The 25,319-nt window shown below is 53.2% G+C and overlaps 1 protein-coding gene across 1 annotated transcript in view; it reads left to right on the forward strand.

Moving 5' to 3' along the window:
* The first annotated feature begins 2,735 nt into the window (after window positions 1-2,735).
* The window catches only part of ncapd2 (non-SMC condensin I complex, subunit D2), a 35,186-nt gene continuing 12,602 nt past the window's right edge, over window positions 2,736-25,319 (forward strand). Inside the window, exons 1-7 of the mRNA XM_078425080.1 lie at window positions 2,736-2,910; window positions 6,137-6,231; window positions 6,967-7,047; window positions 8,611-8,794; window positions 9,973-10,090; window positions 15,548-15,667; window positions 16,038-16,147. Coding sequence (XP_078281206.1) covers window positions 2,779-2,910; window positions 6,137-6,231; window positions 6,967-7,047; window positions 8,611-8,794; window positions 9,973-10,090; window positions 15,548-15,667; window positions 16,038-16,147 — 840 coding nt within the window. The 5' untranslated portion in view covers window positions 2,736-2,778. The remainder of the gene's footprint in view (window positions 2,911-6,136; window positions 6,232-6,966; window positions 7,048-8,610; window positions 8,795-9,972; window positions 10,091-15,547; window positions 15,668-16,037; window positions 16,148-25,319) is intronic.

Raw genomic sequence — 25,319 nt, forward strand, 5'->3', positions numbered from 1 at the left:
AATATTTCTAAGTTTGCGGATGACACGAAGTTGGGTGGCAGTGTTAGCTGCGAGGAGGATGCTAGGAGGCTGCAGAGTGACTTGGGTAGGTTAGGTGAGTGGACAAATGCATGGCAGATGCAATATAATGTGGATAAATGTGAGGTTATCCACTTTGGCGGCAAGAACAGGAAAGCAGAGTATTACCTGAATGGTGGCCAATTAGGAAGAAGGGGAAATGCAACGTGATCTGGGTGTCATGGTGCACCAGTCATTGAAAGCAAGCGTGCAGGTGCAGCAGGCAGTGAAGAAAGCGAATGGTATGTTGGCATTCATAGCAAGAGGATTTGAGTATAGGAGCAGGGAGGTTCTGCTGCAGTTGTACAGGGCATTGGTGAGACCACACCTGGAGTATTGTGTACAGTTTTGGTCTCCTAATCTGAGGAAAGACATTCTAGCCTTAGAGGGAGTACAGAGAAGGTTCACCAGATTGATCCCTGAATAGCAGGACTTTCATATGAAGAAAGACTGGATAGACTCGGCTTGTACTTGCTGGAATTTAGAAGACTGAGGGGGGATCTTATTGAAACATATAAAATTCTTAAGGGGTTGGAGAGGCTAGATGCGAGAAGATTGTTCCCGATGTTGGGGAAGTCCAGAACTAGGGGTCACAGCTTAAGGATAAGGGGAAGTCTTTTAGGACCGAGATGAGAAAACATTTCTTCACACAGAGAGTGGTGAGTCTGTGGAATTCTCTGCCACAGAAGGTAGTTGAGGCCAGTTCATTGGCTATATTTAAGAGGGAGTTAGATGGATCAGGGGGTATGGAGAGAAGGCAGGTACGGGATACTGAGTTGGATGATCAGCCATGATCATATTGAATGGCGGTGCAGGCTCGAAGGGCCGAATGGCCTACTCCTGCACCTATTTTCTATGTTAATCCCCAGGATGGCGGGACTGTCATATGAGGAAAGATTGGAAAGACTAGGCTTGTATTCACTGGAGTTTAGAAGGATGAGAGGGGATCTTATAGAGACGTATAAAAGGACTGGACAAGCTAGATGCAGGAAAAATGGTCCCAATTTTGGGGGAGTCCAGAACCAGGGGCCACAGTCTAAGAATAAAGGGGAGGCCATTTAAAACTGAGATGAGGACAAAATGGCCTCCTGCACCTATTTTCCATGTTTCTATCCCATCCCCCTCTCCTCCAATTCCCATCTCTCCTCCCCATCCCTTCCCGTTCTCTCCCCTCCAGTCCCATCCCTCTACCTCTTCATCCCGTCCCCTCCACTCTCGTCCCCTCCCATCCCTCCTGTCCCTTCCTCTCCATTCCCTCCCTTCTCGTCCCCCCCCTCATGCTTCTCATCAATAGACAATAGGTGTAGGAGTAGGCCATTCGGCCCTTCGAGCCAGCACCACCATTCAGTGTGATCATGGCTGATCATTCTCAATCAGTACCCCTTTCCTGTCTTCCCCCCATACCCACTGACTCCTCTATCCTTAAGAGCTCTATCCAGCTCTCTCTTGAATGCACTCAGAGAATTGGCCTCCACTGCCTTCTGAGGCAGAGAATTCCCCAGATTCACAACTCTCTGACTGAAAAAGTTTTTCCTCATCTCCGTTCTACATGGCCTACCCCTTATTCTTAAACTGTAGCCCCTGGTTCTGGACTCCCCCAACATTGGGAACATGTTTCCTGCTTCTAACTTGTCCAACCCCTTAATAATCTTATATGTTTCGATAAGATCCCGTCTGATCCTTCTAAATTCCAGGCTCGAAGGGCCAAATGGCCTCCTCCAGCAAGGAGGTCCTACTGCAGTTGTACAGGGCCCTGGTGAGACCGCACCCGAATGGCTTAATTCTGCTCCGAGATTAGAGGACGTTCTTTTTAGGACGGAGATGAGATGGTGTCCTGGATTACCAACCACCTGACTGGAGGATAAGTGGATAAATGTGAGGTTATCCTTTTTGGTGGCAAGAACAGGAAGGCAGATTATTATCTGAATGGTGTCAGATTAGGAGAAGGGGAGGTGCAACGAGACCTGGGTGTCCTTGTACATCAGTCACTGAAAGAAAGCATGCAGGTACAGCAGGCAGTGAAGAAAATGAATGGCATGTTGACCTTCATAGCGAGAGGATTTGAGTTTAGGTGCAAGGAAGTTCCTGGTGAGACCGCACCTGGAGTATTGTGTGCGGTTTTGGTCACCTAATTTGAGGAAGGACATCCTTGCTAATGAGGGAGTGCAGGTAGGTTCACCAAGTTAATTCTCGGGATGGCTGACATACGATGAAAGAACGGGTCAACTGGGCTTGTATTCACTGGAATTTAGAAGGATGAGAGGGGATCATATAGAAACATCTAAGATTATTAAGGGATTGGACAGGGTAAATGCAGGAAACATGTTCCCGATGTTGGGGGAGTCCAGAACCAGGGGTCACACACAGTTTAAGAATAAGGGGTCGGCCATTTAGGACTGAGATGAGGAGAAACCTTTTTCCACCCAGAGTTGAATCTGTGGAATTCTCTGACACAAAAGGCAGTGGAGGCCAATTCACTGGACGTTTTCAAGAAAGTGTTAGATTTAGCTCTTAGGGCTAACAGAATCAAGGGATATGGGGAGAAAGCAGGAAAGGGGTACTGATCGTTGACGATCAGCAGTGATAGAATTGAATGGCAATGCTGGCACGAAGGGCCGAAAGGCCTGTTCCTGCACCTATTTTTCGATGTTCTCTCTCTCGCACCCCCGACACAGGTTACGGGACCCCTCGCGATCTGTGCGCCAAACTGCCCTGAGAGTCATGACCCACCTCATCCTGAGAGACATGGTCAAAGTGAAGGGACAGATCAGTGAAATCGCCGTGTTAATGGTCGACAAAGATGAGGAGATCTCGCTGGTGGCGCGGAGCTTTTTCAATGAACTTTCCTGCAAGGTGAGCTATTTTTACCCTCAGTTTAGTTTAGAGCTACAGCGTGGAAACAGGCCCTTTCGGCCGCTGGGCACGCGCTGACCAGCGATCCCCGCACACTAACACTATCCTACACACACTAGGGACAATTTTTATATTTACCAAGCCAATTAATCTAAATACCTGTACGTCTTTGGAGTGTGGGAGGAAACCGATGATCTCGGAGAAAACCCATGCAGATCATGGTGAGAAGTGAAAACTCCATACAACAGCACCCGAAGTCAGGATCGAACCCGGGTCTCTGGCGCTGCATTCACTGTAAAGCAGCAACTCTACCACTGTGCCGCCCTAATTCCTGGGACCGTTCTGGTAAAACCTCCTCTCTCCAGAGCCAGCACATCCTAACCCTCAGCAAGTTGGCGGCTGACACCAACTGGGGCGGTGGTGAAGATGGTGGCCAAAGAAATGCAGCAGCATCTTGATTGGTCGGGCATGTGGGCCGAGAAGTGGATTTGCGTTTAGACACAGAGCGGAAACAGGCCCCACGGCCAACCGAGTCCATGCCGACCAGCGATCACCTGTTCACACACTAGTTTAGTTTAGAGATACAGCGTGGAAACAATACCTTCGGCCCACCGAGTCCATGCCAACTAGCAATCATAGAAATGTAGAAAATAGGTGCAGCAGGAGGCCATTCGGCCCTTCGAGCTAGCACCGCCATTCATTGTGATCCTGGTTGATCATCCAAAATCAGTAACCTGTGCCCAACCTCTCCCCATATCCCATGATTCCACTAGCCCCCAGAGCTCCATCTAACTATCTCTTAAATTTATCCAGTGATTTGGCCTCCACTGCCCTCTGGCAGAGAATTCCATAAATTCGCAACTCTCTGGGTGTAAAAGTTCCTTCTCATCTCAGTTTTAAATGGCCTCTCCTTTATTCTAAGACTGGCCCCTGGTTCTGGACTCCCCCAACATTTTTGAACATTTTTCCTGCATCTAGCTTGTCCAGTCCTTTTATAATTTTATAGGTCTCTATAAGATCCCCTCTCATCCTTCTAAACTCCAGTGAATACAAGCCTAGTCTTTTCAATCTTTCCTAATACGACAGTCCCGCCATCCCAGGGATCAATCTCGTAAACCTACGCTGCACTGCCTCAATTACAAGGATGTTCTTCCTCAAATTAGGAGACCAAAACTGTACACAATACTCCAGATGTGGTCTTACCAGGGCCCTATACAACTGCAGAAGAACCTCTTTACACCTATAATGAAATCCTCTCGTTATGAAGGCCAACATGCCATTAGCTTTCTTCACTGTCTGCTGTACCTGCACGCCAACTTTCGCTGCACTTCCCCCTTACCTAACCTGACACCATTGAGATAATAATCTGCCTCCTTGTTTTTGCTGCCAGAGTGGATAACCTCACATTTATCTACATTATATTGCATCTGCCATGCATCTGCCCACTTACTCAACCTGTCCAGGTCACCCTGCAACCTCCTAACATCCTTTTCGCAGTTCACACTGCCACCCAGCTTTGTGTCATCTGCAAACTTTCTGGTGTTACTTCTAATTCCTTCATCCAAATCATTAATATATATGGTAAACAGTTGCGGCCCCAACACCGAGCCTTGCGGCACTCCACTCGCCACTGCCTGCCATTCTAAAAAGGACCCGTTTACTCCTACTCTGCTTCCTGTCTGCCAACCAATTCTCTATCCATGTCAACACTCTAGTACCATGTGCTCTAATTTTGCTCACCAATCTCCCATGTGGGACCTTATCAAAGGCTTTCTGAAAGTCTAGATACACAACATCAACTGGCTCCTCCCCTTCATCCATTTTACTTGTCACATCCTCATAAAATTCCAGAAGATTAGTCAAGCATGATTTCCCTTTCATAAATCCATGCTGACTTGGACTTCTCCTTTTACTGCTATCCAAATGCACCGTTATTACCTCTTTAATAATTGACTCCAGCATCTTCCCCACCGCCGATGTCAGGCTAACTGGTCTGTAATTCCCCGTTTTCTCTCGCTCCTTTCTTGAAAAGTGGGATATCATTAGCTATCCTCCAATCCACAGGAACTGATCCTGAATCTATTGAACATTGGAAAATGATCACCAATGCGTCCACTATTATTAGAGCCATCTCCCTGAGGACCCTGGGATGCAGGACATCAGGCCCAGGGGATTTATCATCCTTCAGTCCCATTAGCCTACCCAATACTATTTCATGCCTCCCTAGTCCCCTTTGTTCAACTGCAATACTGACACTTCCGATTTTACCTTATCCCCCTCTTGAAAAGTGGGATAACATTAACTATCAGAAGCCTCGCATCCCCGGGGTGAGCGGCGGCGGCAAGGAGGGCTGCACGGTGGCGCAGCGGTAGAGTTGCTGCCTTACAGCGCTTGATGCGCCAGAGACCCGGGTTCGATCCCGACTACAGGTGCTGTCTGTACGGAGTCTGTACTTTCTCCCCGTGACCTGTGTGGGTTTTCTCCAAGATCTTCGGTTTCCTCCCACAGTCCAAAGACGTATAGGTTTGAAGATTAATTGGCTTGGTGTAATTGTAAAAATTGTCCTCAGTGTGTGTAGGATAGTGTTAATATTCGGGGATCGCTGATCGGCGTGGACCCGGTGGGCTGAAGGGCCTGTTTCGGCGCTGTATCTCTAAACTAAACTAAAAATTTCACTTGTGTTTATTCTTATTTCGCTGCGTTAGAGGGAGACGGGGCCGGGGAAGAGAGTGGAGCAGCAGCGCAGATCTCGCTGACGCTGGGAGAGAGGGTGGGAGCAGCCCCCGCTGACGCCTTCCCCGCGCTCCCGCTCTCACCCACTGCTCCCTCTACCCTGACTCTTTCCTATCCCCCCCCCCCCCCCCTTCTCTCCCCGGGGTGAGCGGCGGCGAGGAGGGAAGTTTCCTTGGGTTTGTTGTTTGAGGGGCACTGCGATCTCTCACCATGTCCCGGCTCTGGGTCGGTGTCGATCCGCTGTTGAACCTTCGCCGGCAGCTTCTGCCTCCAGGCCCTGCCGCCTAGGAGCTTGCTGCGGGCCGGATAAAATCGCGTGGCAGGGCGGATGTGGCCCACGGGCCATAGTTTGAAGGTCCCTGCTCTAGTACATCTGGGAGATCGCCCGTTCACACATTAGTTTAGTTTGGAGATGTAACGTGGAAGCGACCAGAACACATGTTGTGAACCTCTTCGCTTTTTGCCTCATCCTGTATCTGTCTTTCCGGACCAGGGCAACACCGTCTACAATCTCCTTCCGGATATCATCAGCCGACTCTCCGACACGGAGTGTGGGATCGAAGAGGAGCCATTCCATGCTGTCATGAGGTTGGTGAGGGGGGGGAGGAGGGAGTGGAAGGGAGGGGTTGGGAGGAGAGGAGGGGGAAAGAGGAGAGAGAGGAGGTGAGAGGGGAGGAGTGGGAGCGCCCGTTCTGCCCTCCACACCCTTTAGCTCTCTCCCCCCACTTTCACTTTTTTGCTCTCTTTCCCTCTTTCTATCATTTCTCTCTCTCTCTCTCTCTCTCTCTCTTTCTCTTGCTTCCACTCTCTCTCCCCTCTCCATGTGGGCTGATTGGGGATTGCCTCAATTGGGGGGGGGGGGTTGGAGGGAGGGTGAAGGGGTTACTAAATGTTTCCTTGTCCCTTTAATTCTGACTCTCTCTCCCCCATTCCTCTTCCCCCTCTCTCTGTCTTCCCTTCTCTCTCCCCCTCTCCCTCTTTCCCTCTCTCTCCCCTCTCTCTATTTCCCTTCTCTCTGTCTCCCCTCTCTCCCTCTATCTCCCTTTCTCTCTCCCTCCACCTTTCTCTCCCATCTCTCTCTCTCCCCTCTCTCTCTCTCCCTCCCACCTCTCTCCCCTTCCTCTTTCTCCCCCTCCCCCCCACCTCTCTCTCTCCCTTCCCCCTCTCTCTCTCCCTCCCTTCCCCCTCTCTCCCACCCTCTCTCCCCTTCTCTCTCCCTCCCTCTCTCTCTCCCCCGTCCCTCTCTCGCCTCTTTCTTCCTCCCTCCCCTCTTTCTTCCTCCCTCCCCACTTCCTCGCTCCCTCCCCCCTCTCTCTCCGTCAGACTGATGTTCGCCCACATCACCAAGGACCGGCAGACGGAGAGTTTGGTGGAGAAATTGTGCCAACGTTTCCGCACCGCAACGTGAGACCATGATGGAGGGGGGGGGAGAGAGATGGGGAGGGAGGGAGGGAGACAGGGGGAGGGATGGAGAGAGGGTGAGTGAGAGAGAGGGGGAGGGAGAACGGGAAAGGGGGGTGGAGACAGGGGGAGGGAGAGAGGGGAAGGGAGGGATAGAGAGGGGGAGAGAGGGAGAGGGGGATGGAGAGAGGAGGAGGGGAGGGGGAGGGAGAGAGAAAGGGAGGGTGTGGGAGAGGGAGGGAGAGAAAGAGAGAGGGGGATAATGAGAGGGAGAGAGACGGGGAGGGGGGGAGAGAGGGCAGGTAGAGGGGATGGACAGAGCGGGGAGTGGGAGGGAGAGAGAGGGGGAGGGAGAGGGAGGGAGAGAGGGGAAGGGGGGGAGGGAGAGAGCAGGAGAGGGTGGGAGAGAGAGGGGAGGGGGGATGGAGAGCGGGATAGAGGGGAGAGAGAGAGTGGGGGATAGCAGACGTCCCAACCCTTCCGAATTTGGCGGAAAGTTTCCGCTTTCTTATTTCATTTCCGCCATTCTGATTTTGCCACAAAACACATGCCTCGCCGCTCGCCTCGCCCCTCTTCCTGCACTGCTGGTCTGGCCTCGCCACTGGCCCGGCCTCACCTCGCCCCTCACCTGGCCTGGCCTGGCCGCTGGCATCTGGCCTTGCATTGCCTTGCTACGTAGCGTGAGGCCCGTTGATGTTGAGAGGGGATGGGGTGGGTGAATGAGAGAGGTGAGGGGAGGGGGAAGTGGGGTCCTGAGGAAGGGAGTGGGGGGGAGTGGAGATGGGGGGAGGGGAGTGGGGGGGAGTGGAGATGGGGGGAGGGGAGTAGGGGTGAGCGGAGGGTAGTGGGGGGGAGTAGGGGACATGGACCATTGTGATTTGCTGTTGAAGACCACTGGAGCAAGTATGTCTTCAATGAAATTAGGTATGTGTAGTTTTAAATGAAACTCTTTCTTCATAAGATAGTCATACATTTTATGACCATTGTTCTTTTATTCAATACCAAGAGTATTGGGATGTGTATGAAAAAAGCAAAATAGAAAAAACAAAACAATTTTTCTTTGTGATGTAAATGGTTTTTACGTTCGACAACCTATAAATAGCAGAATATTCTCATGATGGGCCTGACATTATACATGTAGTCCAAGCACTACAGACTGTTGGAAATAATAGTCGTTTTTCACACATAAATATAGCACAACTCATACGCACATTTGGCGTGCATACTATTTTTGTTGTTGAAAAGTTGCGTTACGCGCCATATTATAAATTTTGATGTAAAATCCTGAATTTTGGGCATCAAAATTGTGAATTTGTAAAATCAAATGTTGGGAGGTCTGGGATAGAGAGAGAGAGAGGGAGCGAGGGGGGGGGGGGGGGGAGGGAGAGAAGCGAGAGAAGACGGGAGGAAGGTAGAGAGGGAGTTGGATACAAACAGAGGTAGGTGTGGGGGTTGTGGGACCTGTTCTAAACCCTCTCCTCCTTTTACTCTCTCTCTCTCTTCACCCACTCTCTCCTCCCTCCCTCTCTCCCCTCTCTCTTTCTCCCCCCTCTCTCTCTCCCACAGTTTGGAACGACAGTACAGAGACCTAGCGTTTTGTCTGGGTCTGCTCCCAGCTTCTGAGAGGGGACTGAGAAAGATTCAGGACAATTTTGATTGCATTTCCGACAAATTGCAGCAGGATTACGTTTACCAGCAGTTCCAGAACCTGGCGGGGCGTTTAAGGAGAGCGTTACGGCCAGAATTAAAGGTTAGACTGTCTGTTCGCCCTTCCCCCCTTTCTCCCTCTCCCCCTTTCTCCCTCTCCCCCTTTCTCCCTCTCCCCCTCTCTCTCTCTCCCTCTCTCTCTCTCTCCCCCTCCCTCCTGGGAGAGAGTCCGGCACGGTGGCACAGTGGGAGTGTTGCTGTCTCACAGTGCCGGAGACCCGGGTTCCATCCTGACCACGGGTGCTGTCTGTACGGAGTTTGCACGTTCTCCCTGTGACCTGCATGGGTTTTCTCCAGGTGCTCCGGTTTCCTCCCACACTCCAAAGACGTGTGCGTTTTGTAGGTTAGTTGGCTTTGGTAAAGATTGTAAATTGTCCCCAGTGTGTGTAGGATAGTGTTAGCGTGCGGGGATCGCTGATCGGCGCGGACTCGGTGGGCTGAAGGGCCTGTTTCTGCGTTGTATCTAAACTAAACTAGTGTGTGAATGGGCGATCGCTGGTCGGCACAGACTTGGTGGGCCGAAGGGCCTGTTTCCCCGCTGTATCTTTAAACTAACCTCTCTCTCACCCCCCTCTCTCTCTCTCGCCCCCCTCTCTCTGTGATCTCTTGCTCCATACTTCGACAGTACCTACTATGAGTATAGAAGATGGGTCAAGTTGCAGTTGTACAAGACGTTGGTGAGGCTGCATTGAGAGTATTGCGTTCAGTTCTGGGCACCGTGTTATAAGAAAGATGTTGTCAAGCCATAAAGGGCACAGAGAAGATTTATGAGGATGTTGCCAGGACTAGAGGGGCCTGAGCTACAGAGAGAGGTCGGGGCAGGCTGGGACTCTATTCCTTGGAGCGCAGGAGGATGAGGGGTGATCTTATAGAGGTGTACAAAATCACGAGAGGAATAGATCGGGTAGTTGCACAGAGTATCTTGCCCAGAGTAGGGGAATCGAGAACCAGAGGACATGGGTTCAAGGTGAGAGAGGAGGAAAAGATTTAATAGGAACCTGAGGGGCAACATTTCCACACAGAGAGTGGTGGGTGTATGGAACGAGCTGCTGGAGGAGGTAGTTGAGGCAACATTTAAGAGACAGGTACATGGATAGGACGGGTTTGGAGGGATATGGGAAACGCGGGCAGGTGGGACTAGTGTAGATGGGGCATGTTGGCCAATGTGGGCAAGTTGAGCCGAAGGAAGGGCCTGTTTCGGTGACTCTGACTCTGTGACAGGTGCTGGTCGATGAGTTTGAGCAAAGACTCTCTCGCTGTCATTCGCGGGGCCTGGATGAGGGAGACTCCATCGACGTGATATCCGGTCAACTTCCCAAAGCACTCGGCAAGAGAACAGGCAAGGAACGGTCACCCCCTCCCCCCCTCTCAGTATCCCACTCCGCACCGTTCCCGGTCCCATCATAATCATTCTTTGGTCTCCTTATTTTGTGCAGTTTCTAATTTGAGGAAGGACATCCTTGCTATTGAGGCAGTGCAGGTTCACCAGGTTTATCCCCAGGTGGATGAGAGGGAGATCTTATAGAAACGTATAAAGTTATAAAAGGACTGGAGAAGCTAGATGCAGGAAAAATGTTCCCAATGTTGGGGGAGTCCAGAACCAGGGGCCACAGTCTAAGAATAAAGGGGAAGCTATTTAAAACTGAGGTGAGAAGTAACTTTTTCATCCAGAGAGTTGTGAATTTGTGAAATTCTCTGTCACAGAAGGCAGTGGAGGCAAATTCACTGGATGAATTTAAAAGAGAGTTAGATAGAGCTCTTGGGACTAGTGGAATCAAGGGATATGGGGAGAAGGCAGGCACGAGTTATTGATTGTGCATGAGCAGCCATGATCACAATGAATGGCGGTGCTGGCTCGAATGGCCTCCTCCTGCACCTATTTTCTATGTTTCTGCACCTGACATCTCTTGGCTTTAACCAGCCTGTCAACATCAGGGACTTCGGGTAGACACAAAATGCTGGAGTAACTCAGCGGGTCAGACAGCATCTCTGGAGAGAAGGAATGGGTGACGTTTCGGGTTGAGACCCTTCTTCAGACTCTTTAGACATGATCGAAAGTTCTCTTTGGGGGTGAAATCGAAGGTAGACATGATCTAAAGAGGAGTCTGAACATCGATCTACAGTTCCAGGTGGACACTGGTGCGGCTGTGTCGCTAGTGGGTCAGGACATCTGGGAGAGGATCGGATCACCGAAACTGAAACCGGCCAACATCTGCCTTTTCGTATACGGACACAGGCCATTCCCATGAAAGGCAAATGCAATGTTGCCGTTTCCTGTAATGGAATGACACATGTTGCCGCTGATCATCGTTGGCAAAGAAGGTACATCCCTGTGCGCCATCGACTGGATCCGTGCTTTCAAGCTTGACATGAACGCCTTGTTCTAGGATGGATCAACTATGTCATTGTCATCTACCACGGACTGCAACATGGTCAGCAAGTGCGAGAACAACCTGCAGAAGGTTCTTGACCAGTTTCCGGCCGTTTTCACACCTGGACTCGGGCACTGCACAAAGATGAAAGCACAGCTCATACTCAAAGACATAGAGTCCCTAAGTTCTTCAAACCAAGACCAGTTCCGTTCAGTCGGATGGACGCCGTCGACAAGGAACTCTGCCGTCTTGAAGAAATGGGAATTATCAACCATGTGGACCATTCAGAATGGGGCACACCCATAGTTGTCGTTCAGAAACCTTGCGGCAAGGTGCGCATCTGTGGCGACTACAAAGTGACTGTAAACCCTCAATTGCACATTGATCACCACCCAATACCAAGAGCGGACGAGCTGTTTGTCAAGTTGCAAGGAGGACAGTACTTCTCGAAATTGGACATGTCCGACGCGTATCTCCAAGTGGAACTGGACGACGAGACAAAAAACCTGCTGGTGATCAACACGCACAAGGAACTTCAGATACAACCGGTTGTCATTTGGATCGGCACCAGCGCCGGCCATCTTCCAGAAACTGGTCGACAATCTGGTGCCGGGATTCCGTATGTAGCCGCCTACCGACGTCCAGTTTTCGCAGATTGTTCAATGGTGCGAACAAAGACGTAAGTGCCGATATGAACTTGCCATAGTAGTTCACCTTGCCAATGAAGCTTTCAAGCGGCATCACATTTTCATAATTGTCACCGGCCGGACAGAGGAAGAACACCTGCAGAACCTATAGCAGGTCCTCACGGCACTGAACAACTACGGCATGAAGTTGCGCATGGACAAGTGCGCATTCTTCCGAAAACAGGTCACATATCTCTGACATGTGATCTCGGCAAGTGGTCTGAAGCCATCGGAAGAAAGAGTGGACGCCATTGTGAAATTGCCGACGCCCGAAAATGTGATGCCGCTTGAAAGCTTCATTGGCAAGGTGAACTACTATGGCAAGTTCACACTGGCACTTTCGACTTTGTGCGCACCAATGAACAACCTGCGAAAACCGGACGTCGAATGGCACTGGTCCAAAGAGTGTGACCATGCATTCACCAGGTTGAAGGAGATGCTCGCCCAGAAGACTCGTTTGGTCCACTATGACCCATCGAAGCCGATCTCGCTGGCTGCCGATGCATCGCCATATGGTCTTGGAGCTGTAATCTCACGAACGGCGCCGAACGGCAAGGAAGAACCAATCACGTTCGCATCCAAAACACTGACGACCGCCGAGAAAATCTACAGTCAAATGGAGAAAGAAGCACTGGCGATCGTGTTTGGTGTCCGGAAGTTCCACCAATATTTGAGTGGGAGACATTTCCTGCTCATCACCGACCACAAGCCGCTGCTGACTATTTTCAGTCCGGAGAAAAGTTTGCCTGTCATGACGTTGCAGCGTCTACAACGTTGGGCCCTGATCATGATGGGATATGATTACCGCATCATTTACCGACAGTCTGCCGAGCATGCCAATGCCGATGCACTATCTCGTCTACCAATTGGACTTGACCTGATGTTCGATAAAAAGGAGGCAATTATGTAAATTGAGACGGAGGTGAACTTGCTCAACACGCGGGTCATCGCCGATTTCCCCGTCTCCGCAAGGACGGTCGGCAACTATACGAGCACAGACCCCCATCTTGTTAAAGGTACGACATTTTGTCACTCAGGGGTGGCCAAGCAGTCCCAAGCTGGACAAGGAATTCCGCTCATTCCGGAATGCGCAAACGGAAATCTCCTCAAAGGATGGCATTCTGCTCCGCGACTGTCGAGTGATCATTCCGACGGAACTCCGATTGCCAATTCTGAAAATGTTGCACAAGACACACATTGGAATTGTGCGAATGAAGGCGCTCGCCCGCATGCATGTGTGGTGGCCGAATATCGAGGCCGATACAGCCGACCACTGCACCGTGCCGAAACAGCACCGAATCCGCCGGAAAAGACTTCTGCATGGCCCGTCCCTGACCAACCATGGCTGCAAATCCACATAGATTTTGCCGGACCATTCCTGGAGGACATGTGGCTGGTCGTCATGGACAACCATTCGAAATGGCCACATGTTATCCAAATCAATAAATATCCAACCACCGAAACAATCACTTCCGCGCTCGACGATTTGTTTGCCATTTGGAAATTGCCCTTAATAATCGTAAGCGACAATGGACCCCAATTTGTCTCGCAAAGGTTCAGTGACTGGTGCAAACATCACTCAATCTACATCTGATATCAGCACCTTTTCATCCACCCTCAAATGGTGAGGCAGAGCGGCTCGTCGGCGTTTTCAAGCAAGCCATGAAACACGCTGTTGAAATTGAAAAGAAATTGAAACATTTGGCATTGCGCGATTTCTTACAGCAGTATCGAACTGTTTCAAACTGCACTACCGGTCGAACGCTAGCGGACATGATGCTCGGACGTCAAGTGCGCTCTCCCCTATCAGTTTTGAACCCGACCCGTAACTCTAACACGGCGCGGACTCAGCCAACGAAGTCGAACAAGTCCAAATTCAATATTGGCGACTACGTATATTATCGCAATTATACGACCAAGCGAAACAAATGGTGCACTGGCAGGATCATGGCTCACATTGGAACCAAAATGTCCACCGTCCAAGGACAAGGACAGTGCCGACGGCATGATGAGCAATTAAGAAGCCGCGTTCCTCCAGCGGAGACCGCGCAGAGTCTGACCAGAACCAACCAGTCGGACACCCCGGTGCCGAATCGTGTGGTCACTGGAGTGCCTGATTTGCCCCTCCCCTGGCTTGACGATGTTCCACCAGATGAACTCCCCGCCGATCTGCCTGTGGCCCTTCGTCGATCGACACGTTTCAATCGTGGTACTCCCCCAAGGCGACTCATTCAGGAATAGAGACGTTCAAACTGGAAAGGGGGAGTGTGATGTTTGATGGATCGTGTGGGGTGGGAGGACCTGTTGCTCCTCCCGTGCAGCAGGTGGTGCTGCACAGGACAAAGGGAGATGTTTTGTACATCGTTATCTTGGTGTGGAGTGTACAGTCAGATTGTGGGGTTGCAGCTATTTTGGTTGTCGTGCTGCCAGCATTGAGTTAATGTAATAAAGACTTCGGTTGTACCTTGAAGACTCAAGTTTTATACAGACATAGAACAAGAGTACGAAAGTTTTCTTTCTTGGAGTTGTTGGTGAAACCAAACTGTATAAAAATACCCTTTATAAAATCTGACAATGTGCACAATGTGACAAAATAACCAGCAATCTGTGTGTTTGGGTCGTGAGGGTGAAGTGACTGGAAAGGGAAGAAATTAGGTAAAGGCCAGCTCATGATGCATGCAGCTTGATGTCTGTGAGCAGTTTAATTAGTTAGGTTTGTGGACACCTATACAAAGACAGTATTTACAGACCCCTTTACCTGTCAGTAAATGGATTTATTCTGAATTACTAATTCATTGCTAATGTTGCATTAGACCTCGTTATCCTTGCCTGCTGTGAGCAAAGTCACATCCAGTTAAAGCAGTCTGCTGCATTCTAAAGTACCCAGAGCTGAATGAGTCATAGGTGATAAGGTTTGCAATGGTGATTATTTAAGATTATGTTTGTCAGGTAAATTGTACCTAATCTTCCTCTTGTCGGTGCCTCCAGTCCAGTCCGTCACACAGCTCCGCTCCAGCCACAGACTCGCAGCTCTCGTCGCCGAGCTGGATGGGACTGCAACTGGCACTGCGCCCGCCCACATCCTCCCTCCCTCCGTCGCGCTGCCTGCCGGGAACTAGTCCGCAACCTTCCTCCCAGTTACCACTCACGCGCGCCCCGAACTACAACCCCGACATGCCGCAATAAATGCCGGCCGCCCTACATACGACCAGTGACAACGGTAGAGTTGCTGCCTTACAGCGAATGCAGCGCCGGAGACTCAGTTTTGATCCTGACTACGGGCACCGTCTGTACGGAGTTTGTACGTTCTCCCCGTGACCTGCGTGCGTTTTCTCCGAGATCTTCGGTTTCCTCCCACACTCCAAAGACGTACAGGTATGTAGGTTAAGTGACTGGGTAAATGTAAAAATTGTCCCTAGTGTGTGTAGGATAGTGTTAATGTGCGGGGATCGCTGGGCGGCGCGGACTCGGTGGGCCGTAGGGCCTGTTTCCGCACTGTATCTTTAAATCTAAATCTAAAATCATCTCGTGGGCCGGTTTGGACCCCTTGGGCCGGTAGTTTGACACCCCTGAGTTAGCACAAACGTTCTAAACACCAAAAATAACAAAAAAGAGACGAAAAAGACAGACAGACTAGGTGAGGCTTCCATCGCTGACGGCGCCACCCAGTGGTCTTGGTATCCCAAAGGCGCGGCGAGCACTGTGTTTTTTAATGTTCACCCCTGTCCGCCCCACCAGCTAACAAGAAAATGGCCGTCTCGGTGACCCCCAGAGCCAGTCGGCCTAACAAACCTCGCCACAAAGTCCTCGTAAACTTCTCCAGCGACGAGGAAGAAGATGACAAAGAAGATGCTCAAGGTAAATAACCCCGCCTCCCTCCCCTCCCGAAATTCGGCGCTCTCATCCAGAGACAGGGAGAGAGAGTGTGAGGGCCAGTGGGGAAGGGGGTCACAGAGACGGGGAGAGGGGGTTACAGAGACAGGGAGAGGGAGTGCAGGGGCCGGAGGGAAGGGGTCACAGAGACGGGGAGAGGGGGTGTGAGGACCAGAGGGGAGGGGGTCACAGAGACGGGGAGCGGGGGTGCAGGTGCCGGAGGGGAGGGAGTCACAGAGATGGGGAGAGGGGTGTGAGGTCCTGAGGGGGTCACAGATGGGGAGAGGGGGTGTAGGGGCTGGAGAGGAGGGTCACAGAGAGGGGGTCTCTATCTCACACTTTCTCCCACCCACAGACGCGACGGTGATGGATTGGGAGACCCCCGTGTGCTCACCGATACGCCGGTCAGGATTGAGACGGGGGGGCCGCGGGATCGGAAAAGTTTCACCTCATGAACAGAACCTGGTGTGGGGGAGCCCGGGGGGGGGAGAGAGAGAGAGAGAGTGTGAGTGAGAGAGGGGGTGTGGGAGAGAGAGAGTGTGTGGGAGAGAGCGTGTGGGAATGAGAGCAGGAGAGAGAGAGGTAGTGTGTTTGAGAGGGAGTGAGGGAGAGACAGAATGTTTGAGAGTGAGAGAGTGTGAGAGGGTGTATGAGAGTGGGGGAGTGTGTGAGAGGGTGTATGAGAGTGGGGGAGTGTGAGGGTGTATGAGAGAGTGGGGGAGTGTGAGAGGGTGTATGAGAGTGGGGGAGTGTGTGAGGGTGTATGAGAGAGAGTGGGGGAGTGTGAGAGAGGGTGTAAGTGGGGGAGTGTGAGAGAGGGTGTATGAGAGGGGGAGTGTGAGAGGGTGTATGAGAAAGTGGGGGAGTGTGAGAGGGTGTATGAGAGAGTGGGGGAGTGTGAGGGTGTATGAGAGAGAGTGGGGGAGTGTGAGAGAGGGTGTATGAGAGAGAGTGCTTGTGAGAGGTAGTATGTGAGCGGGAGTGTAAGAGAGAGAGTGGGAGAGTATGGGAGAGTGAGAGTGTGAGACAGAGAGAGAGTGCGTGAGACAGTGAGGTAGAGATAGAGGTGTGGGAGAGAGATGGACTGTGGGAGAGCATGATTCAGAGAGAGTGTGTGTACATATCCCGCTGTGGCCCTGTAAATACAGACACATCTCAGCGCGCATCTGTTCTACGAACTGTCTGAGACCCCCTCATGTCCACTCCTTCCTCTCTCCCTTCCCCCCCTCTCCCCTCTCCTCGTCTATCTTTCCCCCTCTCCCATTTGAATCTACTCGTGAAAATCAAATTCAATAAAACTGCTTTTATTTCTGACTAAACTACACGTGTACTGAGAGAATCAAACATCACTTCGGGGGGGTCACACACCGAGGCGGGGAGAGGGGGTCACAGAGATGGAGAGAGGTGGTTATTTCTAGTGAATAGGAGAGGTTAACAGATAAACTTTTCACATTTAATATTAAGTTAACCAAAACTGGTTGGTTTACAAAAATTAATGTATTATCTGTAAAAGCCAGTGGGAGAGAGGGAGAAGTGAACTCTGGAAAGAATGGGTCGACTGGGCTTGTATTCACTGGAATTTCGAAGGATGAGAGGGGGATCATGGAAACATCTAAAATTTTAAGGGTTCGGACAGGCTAGATGCAGGAAACATGTTCCCTATGTGTCCAGAACCAGGGGCCACACACAGTTTAAGAATAAGGGGTCCCCTCCGGACATTTAGGACTGAGATGTGAAACTTTTCAACCCAGAGAGTTGCAAATTTGTGTAATTCTCTGCCACAGAAAGCAGTGGAGGCCAATTCACTGGACGTTTTCAGGAGAGAAGGTTAGATTTAGCTCTTAGGGCTAACGGAATCGAGGCATATGGGGAGAGAGCAGGAAAGGGGTACTGATTGTGGACGATCAGCCGTGATCGTATTGCATGGCGGTGCTGGGCCGGATGGCCTACTCCTGCACCTAATTTCTATGGTTCTATGAGAGCGTTGGGAGAATTGGGCGGGGGGGTGGGGAGAGAGAGAGGGAGGGGGGAAAGGAGAGTAAAGAGTTCCTGGGATCTAGGAGAGAGGGAATCTTATAAAACAGACCATCCTTTAAAACAATACAAGCAAATGATTATTCAGACATTGACTTTGGGTCGAATTCTGATGCTTTATCCAACTGTGGCCATCTTGCACTGGTGAATTTCCTGAAACAAGTGAACACAAAGTTGTAACATTTAACACCTCCCTTCACATTGAGTCACAGAGTGATGCAAGCAGGCCCTTCAGCCCACACCGGCCAACATGCCCCATCTACAATAGTCCCACCCTTCACCTTGAACCTATGTCCTCTGGTCCTTGATTCCCCTACTCTGGGTAAAAGACTCTTTGCGTCTACCCGATCTATTCCTCTCATGATTTTGTTCACCTCTATAAGATTCCCCTCATCCTCCTACGCTCCAAGGAATAGAGACCCAGCCTGGCCCAATCTCTCCCTGTAGCACACACCCTCTAGTCCTGGCAACATCCTCGTAAATCTTTTCTGAACCCTTTCAAGCTTGACAATATCTTTCCTATAACATGGTGTCCGGAACTGAACACAATATTCTAAATGCGGTCTCACCAACGTCTTATACAAATGCAACATGACCTCCCAACTTCTATACTCAATATTCTGATGAAAGCCTTTTTGACCACCTGCGACTCAACCTTCAAGGAACCATGCACTTGTACTCCTAGATCCCTCTACTCCGAGGCCCACCATTTACTGTGTAGGTCGTGCCCTTGTTCAACGTCCCAAAATGCAACACGTCTCTGTTTTAAATTCCATTTCTCTCCCCTGAAAGAATGGGTTGACTGGGCTTGTATTCACTGGAATTTCGAAGGATGAGAGGGGATCTTATGGAAACATGTAAAATTCCTAAGGGATTGGACAGGCTAGATGCAGGAAACATGTTCCCCATGTTTGGGGGGAGTCCAGAACCAGGGGTCCCACCCAGTTTAAGAATAAGGGGTCGGCCATTTGGGAATGAGATGATAAACTTATTCCACCCAGAGAGTTGTGAATCTGCCACAGAAGGCAGTGACCAATTATACATATAAACATAGAACATAGGTGCAGGAGGAGGCCATTCGGGCCTTCGAGCCAGCACCGCCATTCATTATGATTATGGCTGATCGTCCACAATCAATAACCTGTGCCTGCCTTCTCCCCATATCCCTTGATTCCACTAGCCCCTAGAGCTCTATCTAACTCTTAAATCCATCCAGTGATTTGGCCTCCACTGCCCTCTGTGGCAGAGAACACAAATTCACAACTCTCTGGGTGAAAAAGGTTCCTTCTCACCTCAGTTTTAAATGGCCTCCCCTTTATTCTAAGACTGTGGCCCCTGGTTCTGGACTCGCCCAACATTGGGAACATTTTTCCTGCATCTAGCTTGTCCAGTCCTTTTATAATTTTAAATGTCTCTAACACTCTTGTGGCGGCTCCCAAGGGTCGGGCCATACCACTACCGACCCCTCGGCACGGGAATGGACCAGTCCAGGGGGGCGGTCCGGTACTACATATATAAGGACAAGGTTTTGGGCGCGAAGCCATTCCGGCAGACTCGACCCGTCTGATAACCGAGTAATAAACCATAACGCCCCAAAATACCCGGCTCCTTGCCTTTATTTCGGGCCTCTCGACGCGCCACATTGGTGACCGACGGTCCATTTACAGTAGGATGGACACAAGATCGAAAGCTGAACGTCCGTCCAGCTCGCAGGCCGACCAGCTGTCGACGCGGTAGCCATCAAGCTCCCGACTTTCTGGACCACCCGGGCTCGCGTTTGGTTTTACCAAGTGGACCAGCTGCGGGGCAACACAACGGATGACACCCGTTTCTCCCACCTGGTGGGAGCCCTTGACCAGACACGGCCGAAGAGGTCACAGAGTTCCTCCGGGACCCACCGGCCCACAATAAGTATAAAGCCCTTAAGGAGCTGCTGCTCCAAACCTACGGGCTAACCCGAATGGCGCGGGCCGAAAGGCTCCTCCACATGCCAGGCCTTGGTGACCGGCGCCCATCTAGCCTCCTGAAGGAGATGGTCGCGTTACTCGACGGGCACAGACCGTGCCTGATGTTCGAGTACACTTACCTGCACCTGCTGCCGGACGACATTCGCCTGCAGCTCACCGACGCCTCCTTCGATGACACCCGGGCCCTCGGCAGGCGCGCGGACGCGCTGTGGGCGGCGCGCCGTGATGACGTCAGCGCGCTAAACGTCACTCGAGCAGCGCCTGATTTTCTCCGGTCGGGCGGGGGAACTGTGGAAGGAGTGACAGCTACGCCCCGGAGGCCTGCGAGATTGCCCCCGGTGGCCATTGCGGATCCTGCACCCGCACATGCACCTGCAGTCCCACACCAGCAGGCTCCAGCCAGCACCAGCAGGAGGCACTGGTGTTATTACCACCAGCGCTGGGGTGCTGCAGCCCGACAATGCCGCCAGCCATGCACGTTCCCGGGAAACACCGGGGCCGGCTGCCAATAGTCCCTGCGGCGGCCGGCCAGATTCACCGCCTCTTCGCCTGGGATCGGCGCTCCGGGGGCCGCTTCCTCATGGATACCGGGGCGGAGCTGAGCGTCCTGCCCCCTTCGCTGCTGGACATTCGTTCTGGGAAGCGGGGGCCCATCCTCACCGCTGCAAACGGGAGCCACATTTGGACTTATGGCGTCCGCACGGTCCACATCGTTTTCAGTGCCAGTCATTTCACGTGGCAGTTTACCATTGCCGACGGCTCCCAGCCGTTGCTCGGTGCTGACTTTCTGCGGGCTCATTCTCTCCTGGTGGACGTCAGGCAGCAGCGCTTGGTCCATGCCGCCACGATGGAGCCCATTGCGTTGCGGCTGAATGACCCCATTGTACGCCCACTGTCGTCCGTGGACTCCCATTTCGCTCGGGCTCTGGCGGAATTCCCGGATATTATGGCCCCGCAATTCCGGTCGTCGACCCCCAAGCATGGGGTGGTCCATTATATCATAACTACCGGCCCACCCCTCCACGCACGAGCATACCGACTGCCGCCTGAGAAGCTACGCCTGGCACGGCAGGAGTTCCGCACGATGGAGTCCTTGGGGATTGTCCGCCCTTCCAACAGCCCATGGGCATCCCCACTCCACATGGTCCCCAAGGCAAACGGGGGCTGGAGACTTTGCGGGGATTATCGGCGGCTGGACGTCGCTACCGCCAAGAACCGATACCCCGTGCCCCACATCCAGGACTTCAACGCCCATTTGGCCGGGGCCACGATATTCTCGAAGGTGGATCTGGTGCGAGGCTACAACCAGATCCCGGTCCGCCCGGAGGATGTGCCCAAGACGGCAATCATCACGCCGTTCGGACTGTACGAGTTCATATGGATGCCGTTCGGCCTGAAGAACGCTGCGCAGGCATTCCAACGGCTAATGGACGGCGTGTGTCGCGGGTTGGATTTCCTGTTTGTCTACCTCGACGACAGCTTGGTAGCCAGCCGCTCGTGGCAGGAGCACTGTGCCCACCTCCGGCAGCTCTTCCAGCAGCTCAGCGAGCACGGGTTGCCTCGCCAAGTGCCGTTTTGGCGTGGCCACAATTGACTTTCTCGGCCACCGTGTGTCTTCGCAAGGCGCGGTTCCCCTGCCGGACAAAGTCGACGCCATCCGCCGGTTTCCCCGTCCGTCTGCAGGAGTTCGTCGGCATGGTGGTATTTTACCACCGGTTCCTGCCTTCCGCGGCCCGCATCATGCGGCCGCTATACGAGCTGCTGGCGGGGAAGCGTAAAAACGTCGTGTGGACCGACGAGGCGGTAACAGCCTTTGATGGAGAGGAGGCCCTGGTTCGGGCTGTGCTGCTGGTTCACCCACGGGAGGATGCCCCGACAGCCCTTACGGTGGACGCCTCAGAGTTGGCGGTTGGTGCCGTACTGGAGCAACTAACGGACGGGGGTTGGCGCCCCCTGGCCTTCTTCAGCCGGCACCTCAACCACGCCCAGAGGAAGTACAGCGCTTTTGACCGCGAGCTCCTCGCCCTGTACCTGGCCGTTCGTCACTTCCGCTATTTCCTGGAGGGCCGCCCGTTCACCGCTTACACGGACCACAAGCCGCTCACGTTCACCCTGGCAAAGGTCTCCGACCCGTGGTCCGCCCGACAGCAGCGCCATTTGGCATACATCTTGTACTTCACCACCTCCATCCGCTTCATCGAGGGGAAGGAAAACCGGGTGGCCGACGCGTTGTCTCGCCCCGCCATCAATGCCGTCTTAGAAGTGGCGCCCGGCATTGATTATTCTGCCCTGGCGGAGGCCCAGTTAACGGATGGGGAGATGCCCGCCTACCGGACTGCCATCTCTGGCCTCCACCTTGAGGATGTCCCCCTCGGCCCCGGGGGAGCGACGATACTATGCGATGTGTCGGCAGGTCAGCCGCACCCCATCGTTCGACGTGGTCCACGGGCTGGCTCACCCATCCATCCGGGCGACGACCGCACTGGTAGCTGCGCGGTTCATGTGGCACGGTCTGCGCAAGCAGGTTGGCCACTGGGCCTGCACCTGCATTCCGTGCCAGACGGCGAAGATCCAACGCCACGTCCGGGCGCCACTCGGTCTACCCTGCCGGCGTTTCGACCACCTGCACGTGGACATTGTGGGCCATCTCCCGCAGTCCCGGGGCATCACACACCTCCTCACGGTGGTGGAACGCTTCACACAGTGGCCGGAGGCCATACCGCTGGCCATCCCCCTCTTCCTCTCTGTTCCCCTCTCTCTCACCCCCCCTTTTTTTTTTTCCTTTTTAAAGACTTTATTCAACAAATACATAATACAGCGTGCCCAAAATGTAAATAAACACTCAATGGTCACAATACAACAATCAATCATTACAGTACAATGATGCAATCTCTATTTACAATAGCCTCAACCCCCCGCGGCGACCAGCGTTCACGGAAAGCCTCCAGATTCCCCGTGGACACCGCGTGTTCCCTCTCCAGCGACATGCGCGCACGGACATAGGCCCAGAAGAGTGGTAGGCAGCCGACTCGGTTGTGACCATCGACCGCCCGCTGCCTGGACCCGCGAATGCCCATCTTGGCCAGGCCCAGGAGCGGCCATCTTGGCCAGGCCCAGGAGCAGCCATCTTGGCCAGGCCCAGGAGCGGCCATCTTGGCCAGGGCCAGGAGCGGCCATCTTGGCCAGGGCCAGGAGCGACCATCTTGGCCAGGCCCAGGAGCAAACCGACAGGGAAATCCAACCGTACATGTGGAACACGGACTTGCCGCAGAAATTACAGACGGGCGAGTCCGTGAACCGACTCAAAAATTTATTACACACCACGGCTCTGCAACACTCTCCACCCCAGGTCCCCGATGTAAAGGGGGAGGACTCCCTTGTAGAGAGACCTCCACTGGGGACCACCCCCGCCATCAGGTGGCAACACGGATCGCCAAGGCGTATCTGGACAAAAGGCGAGGAGGTGCAGAGTGTGCAGGAGCATCCTATACAGTACACGTCTGCCTGCATCACGGAACGGCACGCTGGGCATCTGGGAGAGGCGGCTCAAGTTGTGTGGGGCCGGCTCCCGGGAAATATTCCGGAGCTCGGGCCCGATGAGCAGATCCGGCGGAGCGGGGGTAAGCTCGGCCGGAATCACTCCAAGCACACGCCGCTCCCCAACACCCACCACGACAGGGTGAAGACCGACCCCCCTCACAGCCACAACACCCCCCACCCCCTGAGGAGCAATGTGCTGACTGAAGATGACCAAATTCCACACTCTCAACACATCGCGGTAAAAACTTGGCATGTCCCGTGTGGCGGGTCGACTGATGCCCGCCACCCTTAGGCACTGGCCCTGGCGGAAAAAACACTAGTCCCACACCGACCAACATGCCCCATCTACACTAGTCCCACATGCCCACACCGACCAACATGCCCAATCTACACTAGTCCCACCTCCCACACTGATCAACATGCCCCATCTACACTAGTCCCACCTCCCACACCGACCAACATGCCCCATCTACGCTAGTACCACCTGCCCACACCGACCAACATGCCCTATCTACACTAGTCCCACACCGACCAACATGCCCCATCTACACTAGTCCCACCTGCCCACACCGACCAACATGCCCCATCTACACTAGTCCCACCTACCCACACCGACCAACATGCCCCATCTACACTAGTCCCACCGCCCACACCGGCCAACATGCCCCATCTACACTACTCCCACCCGCCCACACCGACCAACATGCCCCATCTACACTAGTCCCACCCGCCCACACCGACCAACATGCCCCATCTACACTAGTCCCACCCGCCCACATCGACCAACATGCCCCATCTACACTAGTCCCACCTGCCCACACCGACCAACATGCCCCATCTACACTAGTCCCACCTGCCCACACCGACCAACATGCCCCATCTACACTAGTCCCACCTACCCACACCGACCAACATGCCCCATCTACACTAGTCCCACCTGCCCACACCGGACAACATGCCCCATCTACGCTAGTACCACCTGCCCACACCGACCAACATGCCCTATCTACACTAGTCCCACACCGACCAACATGCCCCATCTACACTAGTCCCACCCGCCCACACCGACCAACATGCCCCATCTACACTAGTCCCACCCGCCCACACCGACCAACATGCCCCATCTACACTAGTCCCACATCGACCAACATGCCCCATCTACACTAGTCCCACCTGCCCACACCGACCAACATGCCCCATCTACACTAGTCCCACCTGCCCACACCGACCAACATGCCCCATCTACACTAGTCCCACCTACCCACACCGACCAACATGCCCCATCTACACTAGTCCCACCTGCCCACACCGGACAACATGCCCCATCTACGCTAGTACCACCTGCCCACACCGACCAACATGCCCTATCTACACTAGTCCCACACCGACCAACATGCCCCATCTACACTAGTCCCACCTGCCCACACCGACCAACATGCCCCATCTACACTAATCCCACACCGATCAACATGCCCCATCTACACTAGTCCCACCTACCCGCACTGACCAACATGCCCCATCTACACTAGTCCCACCTGCCCACACCGGCCAACATGCCCCATCTACACTAGTCCCACCCGCCCACACCGACCAACATGCCCCATCTACACTAGTCCCACCTGCCCACACCGACCAACATGCCCCATCTACACTAGTCCCACACCGACCAACATGCCCCATCTACACTGGTCCCACCTACCCACACCGACCAACATGCCCCATCTACACTAGTCCCACCTGCCCACACCGACCAACATGCCCCATCTGTACCTCTGTACCTCACTACACTGTAGGTGTCCACCAACCCCACAAAGATGTTGGGCAAGGCAGCGACGTAGGAGATGAAGGTGGCCAACTCAGACATGGTGACCTGTTCATGTCCCCCACCCCCCCCCCCCCACCCCCAACTCAGACATGGTGACCTGTTCATGTCCCACACCCCCCACCCCCCCGCACACACACTGACTGGGCCCGGCACCCACACACAGGGCCCAGGCACTGAGAGGGAGAGGTGGCACTGACCCACACACAGACACACAGGGCCCCGCACCGGCTGGGGGGAGGAGTGACGGGACGGACGGGAGACCGGAGACAAG

Source organism: Rhinoraja longicauda, chromosome 30 (assembly GCF_053455715.1).
Source record: "Rhinoraja longicauda isolate Sanriku21f chromosome 30, sRhiLon1.1, whole genome shotgun sequence".
Lineage (NCBI taxonomy): Eukaryota > Metazoa > Chordata > Chondrichthyes > Rajiformes > Arhynchobatidae > Rhinoraja > Rhinoraja longicauda.